Below are 14,243 nucleotides of genomic sequence, written 5' to 3'. Positions count from 1 at the left end.
CCCAGTGCAGTTTTCACCATACCTGCAACCTATAAATAAAAATAAAAAGGTTTGAAGCAAAATTGCAAAATGTTAACATTTCTCAAATACAGGTGGTTAGGGATATGGGTGTTTATGACATAACCCTCCCATGTGATTAAAATATTCTATGAAATTCTAAAAATTAAGACTATTTTTGAAAAAAACCAAAACATCAGATTCCACAATGAGATTAGTTGAGTCCATGGCAAGATACCTCTCACTGGCTTCGGGACCACCAGCTGCAGTACAACGAGCTGACCCCTGAATGGGAGCCCACAGAGGGTCAAGGCCACAGTGCAGACACTTGGAAAAGGAGTGATGGTGTGCTCAGGGTCAAGGCCAGGGGACACAAAGATGAGGGAGACTAAGGCATGATTATAACTGAAAGAGAAAAGCGAGAGACTGGAAAATAAGCAAGCTATGAACAAGAGATGGGACCAAAGAGGGGAAGGAAGACATCAGACTGGAGAAGGAGGTCGGACGGCCGTTCCCCTGAGACAGAAGGCAAGGAGCCCAGGACAGCTAAGTTACCAAAGGGAGAGTTTACAGCCAGTGCAGTTCCAAATACCTACCAGCCACCAGACCCTTTGCAAGGTCACAGAGATAAATAAAGAAGACCCAGGTCCTAGTGTCAGGGGCTCAGAGTCTAGAATGGGAGAGAAACTATTGGTTACAATGTCCAGTAGACCTGGGCAATCCCAAAACATACACCAGATGAGCCTCATGAGCCCGGGCTCCCAACACACACAGCCACACTTCTCTGCACCTCGGCTTCCTCACCTCTGAAACAAGGATGAACTCACCAGCATGCCCATTCTTCCCGAGATGGTTAGGAAGGGGAAACAAGAGCACGGTACGTCACACAGTGAGAGCTCAAGAAATCGCAGCTGTTAGCAATCGAGGCAGTCGTGGTGACAGCACTGCTGTCGTGCCCAATTTTGTGGATTTTACACCTCACAGGAGTCAGCGCATGTTCAACGGTCATGAAAAGTACCTGACGATGAACAGAGAAAGACAGCCTGTCCCGAAATGCAGGTGCTGGATGGGGCCTGGCACACCCACTGCCTCAAGCAGCGAAATCTTCGTCTGGGCCCAATTACGAATCGTAACTCATCGGGGACCTTCAGGCACTGCGAGCCGCCCACACGGTCGGCATCTGTCAGAGGGAGGTGGGGACCGATGGGAGGAGAGAGGCATTGGGAAGGAGTAGGGAGACCGGCAGGAACGGAAGGAAGGAAGGGGCGGACGCCTGTGGTGTCCACGGTGGGATGGGGACGGGAGGCCCATGGAGGAGGCTGGGCTGTGCCTGAGGGCGCTAAAGAGTCTGAATACTGTTCACTAAGATGCGACTTCATCATATTCCTGTGTTTAAAGACGACAGGAAGGGCAGAGAGGGTGTCTTAAGAGGTTATGTGTTTGTTACGGAAACAAAGGAGACTTGGGTCTAACCAGCTGTAGGAGGTGAGAGAAGGAAGGATCTGGGTGGTTCCCAGGTTGTGTCTCTGGGGAACTGAAGAAAGTGGATGGCGGGTCCATTCATTGAGAGAGGGGATGAAGACTGAAGGCCTCTGTTTTCTCTGGGAAGTAAAATGCAAGGTCAGCGGCTAGGCGCAAGGCAGGGTGAGGTGAAGAGAGATGAGAGCTGCCAAGGATAACGTGAAAAGCAGCTGATGAGGGACAAGTAACAGGACTGCCAGGCAGCACTGCAAGCCCAGCGGCGACTGGAACCCATAAATTTGCAATGGCCCCAGTTAGTGCACGATGTGACTCCCCTACCAAGATGGGAGCCCAGGATGGAGGGGGCCGGTGGGCTGCGGGCGGCAGGGCCGGGAGGGCGGAAGCGCGGTCCAAGGGAAAGAAATGGAGCGTGATGGTGGAGACGGCCTAAAGGGCAGGATGAGAGAGGGAGCAGCTGAGGAAGAACAGGAAGTAACAGCAGGGCACAGAGCGGGTCGGGGAGCCAGAGGTCTCCAGGGCAGGTGGGCTCAGGGCGGTGAGAAGTCAATGGTGAGAGAGTGGACGACATCTTCGGGACTTCAGAGGAGGCAGCTCTGGAGACCCCAGGAAAGGAGCGACCGAGGTACAGCAGGGCGGAGGCGGGCAGTGGAGGTGCGTGAACAGCACAGGCCGACAGCGGGGAGAGCCGGCTCTGCGCCATGGACACGACTCCTCAGCAAACACAGGCTGAGTGTCAGGAACCACGCGAGAGCCTGGGACCAAAACCACGGCTCCTGCCTCCCTCCTCTGGAGTCGAATGTAAGACAGTGATACATGACAGAGGCCAAGGACGTGTCAGTCCCCCAACCCAGCATAACTTCATTTTTAAGAATGTATCCAAAGGAAAGAGAAAAGCCAACAGAAAAGTAAAACTGCACCTTTTGTGAAGCTCACTGCATCTACAGGACAAGAAAGCTGAAAGGAAGCTGAGCATTCAAAAAAATTAAAAATATGAAGATTATGAAGATGTACAACGTCTATGACACACAGACGAGCTTCCTAGGGTAGAAAAATCCATCCTACTCATCTCTTCATCCCCATCAAGAAGCGCCACGCTCAGCTCGTGATGCGCACTCAGAAGCTGTCTGAACAAATGAATGGCTGGAGGAAACTGCATCGCATTATGATTAGACCTACGTAGGAAAACATGTAAGTGCCCGTAGAAGAAAATGCGAAAATAATCAAAACACTGATGACAGGACAGTGGAGGCAGGATGACTTCTTTCCTTATTTAAAACCATCCCTGGGCTTCCCTGGTGGCGCAGTGGTTGAGAGTCCGCCTGCCGATGCAGGGGACGCGGGTTCGTGCCCCGGTCCGGGAGGATCCCACATGCTGCGGAGCGGCTGGGCCCGTGATCCATGGCCACTGAGCCTGCGCATCCGGAGCCTGTGCTCCGCAACGGGAGAGGCCACAACAGTGAGAGGCCCGCGTACCACAAAAAATTTTTAAAAAAACATCCTTAATCCCATCACACTGTCTGATAGTCAAAAGTGAGCATCTGGTCTTTTAAGAATGCTTGGATCAAGGGAAAAATACAAGTCAAAACTGTAGACTTTCTTGGCAATGACAATAACAAAAACTTGGCATATCATAAAAAAATTAGTGGAAATCCATCCCCAGAATCAACTGACAGAAACAGAAATGACACAAGGTTATTTGTTGCAACAATTTTAATGTGGCAAAGGGTAGACATGACCTAAGGTCTACGGATAAAGTACAGTGGAGTGCTCTGATGCTGGGAAAAGTAACGAGGAGGCCTTCCCTCGCCTGTCATGGGCTAACCTCCGGGACACCAAGACAATGGGAAAAGCAAGGAAGAGAGCACCAGGGACAGTATGCCACCTCACACCTGAGAGCGGAACAAGGCGGTACAAGATACAAGGACATACGTGTATTTGCTTAGAGTTATTTGTGCGTGTGTATTTTTTGAAGGCAAGAACAAACCAAAAGCTAATAAAAATGAACATCCATAGGGGAGAGAGAGAACGGGGAGGGAGACAGGAGTAGAAATCAGATTTCTCTAAATGTACTTTCTTTTACAGTTTTGACTTTAGAATCATGTAAAAACATTTTAAATAATTACAAGTCTAAATTAGATCAAAACGTAAAAGCTAAAGCAATTCTTAAAAATAAAAAATAAATGAAAACAAATGAGCCTAACTGTGTATCAGGATGGCAGCTTAACCACAAAAAGAAGGGTTAATGCAAGTGACTTTAAAATACAGTAATATTAATATGACTGTGCATCTCTACTGGGAGATAGCCTAAAAGCAAAAAGAACTGCGAAGAAATCTTAAACTATATTCAGTAATCCTACCAGGTTGTTAGTAATACTACTGGTATTTTTATTTTAGATACACACACATACACATCACACACACACACATTAATACCATGAAGAAGGAAGATTTATACTGTGTAAAAAACAAACAAATAAAAAGATACAAATATAAAAATCAAGTAAAAAAAAATCAAGTAAGTAAAAGCCCTATAATCTTAAATTTGAGTTGGAAATATCAATATAAACTCATGAGGAATTTTTATTTTTTTAAGAAAATAAATTGCTCTGTCACTAGAAGCCATGACCACTCTTGTAGCGATGAGCATCTCTGGTACCCACATTCTCGTTTCTTCTTATTATTTCCCTCATAAAGGAACCAGGGCTCCTTGGCGAAATAGCTGATTCCAGGTAAAGTGAGCTAGCAAAGTCTACTGGATCACATCAAGAAAATTCAGGAGCCAACTTGAAGGGTTACCTCTGGTCAAAACTAGGACAATTTGATTATTAAAAAGAATAAAAACTACAGTGGCTTAAAACATATCTAATATGTTAAAATTCAGGAGTTCATAATAGTACTCAACATAAAATTTTAAAACCTAATTGGTAACCTTGTAGATTATTAGGATACCGACTGATTCTTCTAGAAACTGGTAAATAAAGGGGAAAAGTAAATCATTTAACCTATCTCCCATAGACAGTTTTTCAGAGTTACCAAATAGCTGAGGGGGAAGTTCTTTATGGAAGAATTCCAGCTATTAAATTAAGAAGGAATGATGAGGGATTCCCTGGTGGCACAACGGTTAAGAATCCACCTGCCAATGCATGGGACGCAGGTTCGAGCCCTGGTCTGGGAAGATCCCACATGCTCTGGAGCAACTAAGCCCACAACTACTGAGCCTGTGCTCAGAGCCCGTGAGCCACAACTACTAAGTCCGCGTGCCACAACTACTGAAGCCCACATGCTTAGAGCCTGTGCTCCGCAACAAAAGAAGCCACCACAACGAGAAGCCCACGCATCACAGCAAAGAGTAGCCCCCGCTCACTGCAACTAGGGAAAGCCTGCGGGCAGCAACGAAGACCCAACGTAGTCAAAAATAAATAAATAAATAAATTTATTAAAAAAAAGAAGGAATGATGTTGATAACAGATACACACTACTATATATAAAAAAGATAACCAACAAGGACCTACTATATAGCACAGGGAAATACACTCAGCATTTTATAATAACCTATAAGAAAAAAGAATCTGAAAAAGAATATATATACATATGGGGCTTCCCTGGTGGCGCAGTGGTTGACAGTCCGCCTGCTGATGCAGGGGACACGGGTTCGTGCCCCGGTTCCGGGAAGATCCCACATGCCGCGAGCGGCTGGGCCCGTGAGCCATGGCCGCTGAGCCTGCACGTCCAGAGCCTGTGCTCCGCAACGGGAGAGGCCACAGCAGTGAGAGGCCTGCGTACCGCAAAAAAAAAAAAAGAATATATATACATATGTATGTATAACTGAATCACTTTGCTGTATACCTGAAACTAACACAACATTGTAAACCAACTATACATCAACAAAAAATAGAAAATAAAAGAAGGACGGAATTAGAGCATCACAATTTTGCAACCTCTAACAAAATCCCAGATCTAGGTGATGATAACTAATGGTTGATCACAGATTGATGAGGAACTCTGTCATAAACAGATAAGGCTGACAAAACCTAATCCGGTGACGACACTGCTTTTGTGCTTCCTGATTTGATGCAGCAGGAAAACACAGCAACACCTAAAAAGTGTTCTCACTACACGATACAAAAATCTGAGTCTGACTGAGCCTCTAGGCTTCACCAGTTTGGAGGAAATGCTGGGAAAAGAGGAACATCTCAAACAACACTGGAAATGCAATCAGCCGGATCACAAATGTGGAAAAACCTATAGGGCTAATGACCTAGTTTCCTCAACAAATACACAGCAGCGGAGGAAGAACTGTTACAAATTAAAGGGGATTTAAAAGACACATCAATCGAATGCAATGTGTAGACCTTGTGCATATTCTGATTTGAACAGACTATCTGCAAAAAGCAGATTTATGACAAAACTGGGAAAATTTGAACAGTCGCTAGATGTTAGATGATATTAAGGACCTACTGATAGTTTTTATACTTGTGATAATGGTACTGTCGCTATGGGGATTTTTTAAGTGTCTGTATTTCTTAGGGAGGAATACTAAAGCATTTACAGTTGAAATGTCTGGGAAATGCTTTTATCTGGGTTGGATTTATCTGGGTAAGATAAATGAAAAACGACTGGTCAAGTGTTAATGATAGTTGGAGCTGGGTGGAGAGTACACGGGCATTCATTTTAATACTCTCGCCACGGCTAGGTGCGTTTGAAAATTTACATAGTAAAAAGTGGGGAAAAAAAAGAAATATGATAATAAGAATGCGTGCCATCTACCTTCCTATGTGATTAAAGAAACTGGGCACAAAGGGACCTTTCATTCTTGAGTCACTTAACTCTAAGAAGCTGTTTTCTGAATTATGAATATCAGCGAAAATAAGACGAAAGAGAATTTGCTACAAAGACCTTAAGGTTATAATTTTTCACACCTGGTTGTTTGGATCTGCGAGGCACCGCACCACGATGGGTATGAGATGTTCAGAGAGCACCACTGGAAAATCAGACCTGTTTTCTTGTAGAAAAATGGCAATAGGAGGAATCTGTTCCAGCAGCTCAGCCTGCACTGTGGGCTCTGCAGCAATAAAAAAATGAGACAAAGAATTATATAAGAATAAGCCAAGCATCTTATATAGTATATATTGATAGTTTCTAGCTTTTCTTACTAAAATACTTCATCAAGGAAATTAGACAAATGCAGGTTAAAAAATCATTTCCCATTTAGAGTATTTATGCTACAGACAAGCTTAAAAAGCTGATAAGCTATACGGCAATACAAAAACATAAAAAGAAGAGAGAATGACAGCTCTATTATAACAAGCCATATATAAATCAAGGAGGGGGCAAGACATCTGCATGCCGGGCCAGCGTCCAAAACCCATTACAACTAACGGCATATATGCGAGACCTATGGGCTGTGCTTATTCAAATTCCAGCCAGAAAGTATACGTTACAAATAATTCTTTCATAAATGCACTCCCCCACAATCCACGCACCCCAATTGTTTCTAAGGCAAAGCATTAAACGAAAGAGCGGCTCTAGCTCCAATACACCACATTAAATTTCACACGAGTATATAATTGCTTCAGCACCGTAAACGGTGACTCACTTACAAAAAGAATCCATTTAAGGGCTCAAAACATCCACTCGAGCCTTTTTAAAAGCGTTGTGTCATGCTCATATGAATATTTTAAACTAATATGGGAGCTATATGGAAGGGTTTATTTTTCTATTTTCGGTTAAAATGATCAAAATCTAAAGCAAGCCAATCAGCTATCACAGCTTATATACAATTTCTTGGAAAAGTACAACTTAAAAATATAAGCGGGCTTCCCTGGTGGCGCAGTGGTTGAGAGCCCGCCTGCTGATGCAGGGGACGCAGGTTCGTGCCCTGGTCCGGGAAGATTCCACATGCCGCGGAGCGGCTGGGCCCGTGCACCATGGCCACAGAGCCTGCGCGTCTGGAGCCTGTGCTCCGCAACGGGAGAGGCCACAGCAGTGAGAGGCCCGCGTAGAAATAAATAAATAAAATAAAAGTATACAATCCTTGCACAAACCTGCATCTTCTGACAATCTGACCACGATCTCCATTACCGTTATGAAGTCTTCTTCATTGTTACTGAAGTCCCGGAAGATATCAAGCAGCCCTCTGGCAATAATCTGACTGTGGAAGCGAGAAAGGATCCATACAGTTATGTGTGCTAATTCCGGCATGTGCTACGAGCAGGTAATACAATCACGGGGGAAAGGAAAGTCAGCCACCTCCGTCCAGAGGGAGAAGACACGGTCCAGCAACATGCAAAGGTGGTCAACATCCTATAAGACGAGGACCCACATCCTCCAGTCTGGCAGTCACTGGAGGTGGAAACTGTCCACCTGCACAAAAGAACACCTTTTTCTCCTTTTCTGACTGATTCTTCAGGCCTAGATAGACTTGGAAAAGAGATCCCATAACAGCGGGAGGGAATTAAGTGACCAATACAAAATGCAGAAGGAAAAGGTCCAAAGGGACATCCGATGGCCATCTCAATCTCGAATGGCCTCTACCCTCTAGGTGTCAGTAGCAGCCCCCTGCCCTGGCTGCCCCCTCCCCGTGATGTGACAATCAAAAATGTCTCTATATATTGCCAAGTGTCCACTGGGGCCAAATCACCCCTGGTTGAGAACCACTGCATTAAAGGATGCTGGGCAAAAGGCATAAAGGAACTCTCTGTACCATCTTTACAGCAATTCTGTAAATCTGAAGTTACTTCAAAATAAGGTTCAAAGACAAAACAAAACACAAAGACCAAAAAAAGCCACAATGGGGTAACACGACCCCCACTAGAAGAACGAAAATTATAATAACAATACCTAGTGCTGATAAAGACATGGAGCAACGGGAATTCACAGATTCTGCTCGTGGGAATGCAAAGTAGCACAACTGCTACTCGGAAAACAACTGGACAGCTTCTCAAAAAGTTAAATGTACGCTTGTCATGCAACGCAGCAACTCCCTCTTAGGTATGTACCCAAATGAAATAAAAACGTATGTCCACACAAAGACTTGTACACAAAGGTTCATATTAGCATCATTCATAATAGCCACACGATGGAAAACATCTCAGTATCTGTCAATTGGGGAATGCACACACAAAACACAGAATATCCATACAGTGGACTATGACTCGGCAACAAAAAGGAGAGAACTGCTGGTAACAACAGGGAGGAATTCCAAACGCATTTTGCTAAGTCAAAGAAGTCAGCAGAAAGGACTACATACCACATGATTCCATTTACAGGAAATTCTTAAAAAGGCAAAACCTTAGCATCAAAAAACAAATCAGTAGTTGCCTGGGCCAGCGGTGGTGAGAGAGGGGGAGACTGACTGCAAAGAGGCAAACAAGGAAACGAGGGGCTGATGGAAATGTTCAAACTCGACCATGGAGATGACTGCATGAGTGCATGCATTTACCACAAATTCACCTCACTGGACGCTCTAAGTGGGTGGATTTTACTGCATGAAAAGTATGCCTTGATAAAGGTGTTTGTTTCAAAGACACTGATGAGGGGAAAAGTCAATGGGATCAACAGTGGCTAACGGTGGCCTGGAGGCCTTGGTGTGCCCGCAAAGAGGGACTGGCGTTCCTGATGGGTGTCTTGGAGCAAATGGAAAGGAGCCTCTGTCTGCCTCTGTCTGCTCCTCTGGGTACCTGACAATCTAGAAATAATACACGTCTCTGTGTCATTTCTGGCCAAGCATCGGGAGAAGAGCTGAGGTCGAAAACCCACCTTGCTTTTCAGAAAAAGATGACTAGAAATGTGGAATTCAAAGAGGCATCTTTTGGCCCAGCATCCTACGGGAAGAAATCCATCGGCTCGAGCCTGCCCGTGGAGAGACTTATACCACCCCTGGGATGAAAGGTCGAGGTCTGGCAGCCAGGAGGTTTGGGGAAGCCGGAACAGACACTATGAAGTCCCTGATTACAGTTCACTGGACCACATTCATGGCAGCCTCCCGGGGGAAATCAAGCAACTAAGATCCCCAGTCTGCTTGTAGGGCCATAGAACGGATAGACAGAACTGCATGCAGCCTCAAGTGGTCACAGGAGGCCTGCCCTCTTCAGGAGAGCAAGGAGAGGGGTAAGAGAGGGCCCTGAAGCAGGGGCACATCCACCGCTGTGAACGCAGAGCGCGAGAGCTAAAGACGCAAACAGATCGGGGCTTTGGCACCGACACTTCGGCTGCTTCATGTTGGAATGACCTGGCGAGGTCACAGCGGATGAGCAGAGTCCAGAAGCATCAGAGTCGATACTTCTGTCAGCTGTGCTAATGACACGAAAGAACAGTGGACAACTGTGCACCTCAGGGAAGTGTGAGGAAGCTTAAATGAGATCGTGAGATCGTGCACGGGAAGCTCAGAGCATGGCACCTGGCACACGATGAGTCCTCTAGTGCATCAGCCATCAACCATATTACGATATAAGCAAAGAATTGCAATCAAAATGTCTATCAAAAGAGGGAAGCTAAAATAAATTGTGATGTAGCTATACACTGGCATACCATACAACCATTTTTACAGGTACCTATAGAAATGCACTGAGTTAGAAAGCTGCCCATGATACACAAAAGGAAAGAACAAGAGGAAGAATTTTACACACAGTATGAACCCATTTCTTAACAAAATTATGCTTTTGCATATGTGTGCAATACATGTACATATAAACACACTCATATATACGTACACTCATTTAGGAAACGTGTGGAAGGATATATACACTGAACGGCTCATGGGTACTATCTAAGATTATAGTGCGGAAGGGAGGGAGACTCTCACTATTTAACTCCTGAAACTGCTACATTTCAAAGAGCATGTATTATTTCTGCGAATTTTTTTTAAACATAAAGAAAGAGGATGGCTTGATTTCACATGGCAATGTTCCCTGGAAATGTCACCACGGAAGGAACCCTTGGCGTCTCTGTCCCTCCTTTCCCTCACCCACTCGTGCAGTTATGATCATGAGTTTAGCCCCACTGGCTCTGGACTAGGGGCAGGAAGCCGGGGGTGCAGAGACCAGCAAGTTCCAGGTCCCGCTCTGAAGGAGCTCACAGTCGAGGCCTGTAAGGAGGCAGGAAAATCGATGATGACCAACAGTGATGCGATTCTAAAGACGGAGAAGAAGGACGTGGAGGAATGAGGCAGGGAGACGAGCGTGCGGATGAGCAGGTGTTGGGTAGGGAGACGCGGAGGGGTGAGGTCATCGGCCGCCGACGTGGGAACAGTCAGACGAGGACTTGAAAATAAGCCTGATTCACGTGCTGCAGGTCACTGGAAGACCTGGGCATGCTGGGGCAGTCAGGTAACACGGGGGCTCTCTGTGCTTCCTGCTCAGTTTTTCTGCAAACCTAAAACTGCTCACAAAAATGAAGTCTGTTAATTAAAGTGAAATAAAAACCTCCCAACAAACGAAAGCTGTGAGAATTCATTGACAGTGGTCTTGTGCTAACAAGAATTGTTAAAGGAAGTTCTTGAGGCAAAAGGATATCTGACAGAAATGGACAGTTTACAAAAAGAACTAAAAAGCACAAAAATGGTAAAAATGATAGCAAATATAAAAAATATTTTTCACGGGCTTCCCTGGTGGCGTAGTGGTTGAGAGTCCGCCTGCCGATGCAGGGGACACGGGTTCGTGCCCCGGTCCGGGAAGATCCCACATGCCGTGGAGCGGCTGGGCCCGTGAGCCATGGCCGCTGAGCCTGCGCGTCCAGAGCCGGTGCTCCGCAACGGGAGAGGCCCGCGTACCGCCAAAAAAATATATATGTGTGTGTATATATATATATATATATACACACACATATATATTTTTTTCTCATTTTAGTTGCTTTAGAAAGATAGTTGACTATCTGAAGCAAATATAGTAACAAGGTATTGTAGGGTTTGTAACTTGTGCAGAGGTAAAATGTAGGAAGACAATGGGGGCGAGGAAACAGAAGTCCACTGCTGTAAGGTTCTTATACTGAATCCTGCACTGCATGAAGAGTGGAGTAATTTTATTTGAACAGTTGGAATAAGCTAAAGGAATATACTATAATCTCTAGAACAACCAATAAAAAATTTTAAAAGAGGTATAACTAATAAGTCAATAGTGGAGATTAATTGGAATTATTAAAAAACTCATTCGAGGGCTTCCCTGGTGGCGCAGTGGTTGAGAGTCCGCCTGCCGATGCAGGGGATGCGGGTTCGTGCCCCAGTCCGGGAAGATCCCACGTGCCGCAGAGCGGCTGGGCCCGTGAGCCATGGTCGCTGAGCCTGCGCGTCCGGAGCCTGTGCTCCACAACGGGAGAGGCCACAACAGTGAGAGGCCCGCGTACCGCAAAAAAAAAAAAAGCAAAACTCATTCGACTTTTCTTAAGAAGGCAGGAAAAGAGGAAAATACCAGGAAGAATTGAGACAAACAGAAAACAAAGTGCAAGACAGTAGATTTAAACTGAACCATATCAATAGTAACAAATGTAAATGAGCTAAACATTCAAATTAAAAGGCAGATTGTTAAACTGGATAAGAAAGCAAGACCCAACTATGTGCTTTCTACAATAACCAGGCTTTAAATATAAGACACAGGAAGGTTAAAAACAAAAGTACAGGCAGAAATATACCATACAAACACTAATCAAGAGAAAGCGGGAGTATATATATTAATATTAAACATAGTAAGCTTCAGAAAAAGGAATATGACTAGAGATAAAGAGGGACATTGCACACTGATCAAGAGATCGATTTGTTCAAGAACACAGGGCAATACTAAGTGTGTACACACCCAAGAGCACAGCTTCCAAATACACAAAATGAAAACTGTCAGAACTGAAAGAAAAACAGATAAATCCATGATTATAGTCACAGATTCCAACATTCCTCTCTCAGTAATCGACAGAACAAGAAGACAGAAAATAAATAGGAATAGACAAGACCTGAATAATGTTTGCAAACAACTTTCCAAGTTGACATTGATAGGCTACTCTACCCAAAAACGTTGGGATGCACGTTCTTTTCAAGCGCACGTGAAACATGCAACAAGTTAGAGTAGATTTCTGAGCCGTAAAACAAATCTCAGCGACTTGTAAAGAAGAGAAATAACACGAAGTGTGTCCTCTGACCACAGAAGCCTTAAACTAAGCATCAAATAGCAGAAAGATCCCTGAAAAATCTTCAAGTATTTCTAAATTAATCAATATACTTCTAAATAACTCATTGGTCAAAGGAGAAATCATTATGGATGTTAAAAATACTCTATACTAAAAGGTAATGAAAATATTGCCTATCAGAACTTGAGGATGCAACTAATATAATATTTAAGTATTTATAATACTTAATATAGTACTTAATAGCAACCTTAAAATGTAAAATGCAGATGTTATAAAGGAAAGGCCAAGAAAGTAAAATGTTGAGCATTCCTCACAAGAAGTAAGAAAAAGAACAGCAATTAAATTCCCCCCGCCAAAAAAAACTCCAAGGAAGAAAATAATACAGATTAGAGCAAAAATTACTGAACTAGAAAATGAACATATAACAGAGGAATTCAAAGACAAAACTTGATTCTTCAAAATAACTAATAAAATTGATAATCCTCTGGTTAGAATCATCTAGGGAAAAAAAAGAGAAAAGGCAACCAGAGCCAACAACAGGATGGAAAATGGGGCCGTGCTACAGATTCCACAGACACTTGCCAACAGACAATGAAATAACAGATCTAAGCAGTGATTATTTGTGACCATTAAAATCATTAGAAGAAAGGTTTGTAAGGAATTTTGTAGTGAAAGAATCGAACACCTGCGCCCACTGCTCAATACTAACATCTCGGCCAGATCTTGCCTCCTGATGTTTTGTAATAAAAAGTACACAAGACAACATATGAAGTATTGTTTAAAAGAAAATTGAAGCAGAATCTAATCAAGTCTCCAAGTTTAATTTTCAGTTTACAGAAAATACAGAGAACAAAGGAACACATGAAATTATACCATGAGAATAATGACCACCAAATCCAGAATGTGGAAAACTCTACAAGACTAATGACCCCTTCAAGAGGGACTTCCGTGGTGGCGCAGTGGTTAAGAATCTGCCTGCCAGGGCTTCCCTGGTGGCACAATGGTTGAGAGTCCACCTGCCGATGCAGGGGACACAGGTTCGTGCCCCGGTCCGGAAAGATCCCACATGCCGCAGAGCGGCTGGGCCCGTGAGCCATGGTCGCTGAGACTGCGTGTCCAGAGCCTGTGCTCCGTAACGGGAGAGGGCACAACAGTGAGAGGCCCGCATACCACAAAAAAAAAAAAAAAAGAAATGATACAATTTACATTAGCCTAAAAGGTCAAATACCTAGAACTAAATCTAACAAGATACAAAAGATCTCTACAACAGAAAACCACGTATTATACTTTTACAGTTATTTACGTGTATGTTTATACATGTATATGTATATATGTGTATATACACACACACACACACACAGGGAAAGTGAAGAAAACCTTAAAAAATTGAAGGAGTAGAAAACTAGATATTGTAAGGATATCAATTCTTTACATATTGATTTATAGATGCAATGCAACTGCAGTGAAAATCCCAGTAGGTTTTCTTTTCTAGAAACCGATAAACGGGTATTAACATACACTTGGAAATGCAAAAGGCCAAGGGCAGCCAGGACAATCTTGGAGAACAAAGCGGGATAGCAAGGTATCAGGTAACCTCTCTGATACCAAGACTTGGATGACAAAGTTGCAGTAATGAGGATGGTGGGGTCCTGGTG

At 44.0% G+C, this 14,243-nt stretch overlaps 1 protein-coding gene across 1 annotated transcript in view; it reads right to left on the bottom strand.

The window, feature by feature from the left end:
- The window catches only part of LOC307198013 (serine/threonine-protein phosphatase 4 regulatory subunit 1-like), a gene marked incomplete at its 5' end in the record, with an annotated part of 65,550 nt that overhangs the window by 31,640 nt on the left and 19,667 nt on the right, over positions 1-14,243 (bottom strand). The window contains 2 exon segments of the mRNA XM_079944599.1: positions 6,399-6,541; positions 7,524-7,630. Of these exon segments, the coding sequence (XP_079800725.1) occupies positions 6,399-6,541; positions 7,524-7,630 (250 nt within the window).

This window comes from Stenella coeruleoalba (assembly GCF_951394435.1).
Source record: "Stenella coeruleoalba genome assembly, chromosome: 15".
NCBI lineage: Eukaryota > Metazoa > Chordata > Mammalia > Artiodactyla > Delphinidae > Stenella > Stenella coeruleoalba.
This window is presented reverse-complemented; position numbering and strand designations above follow the sequence as displayed.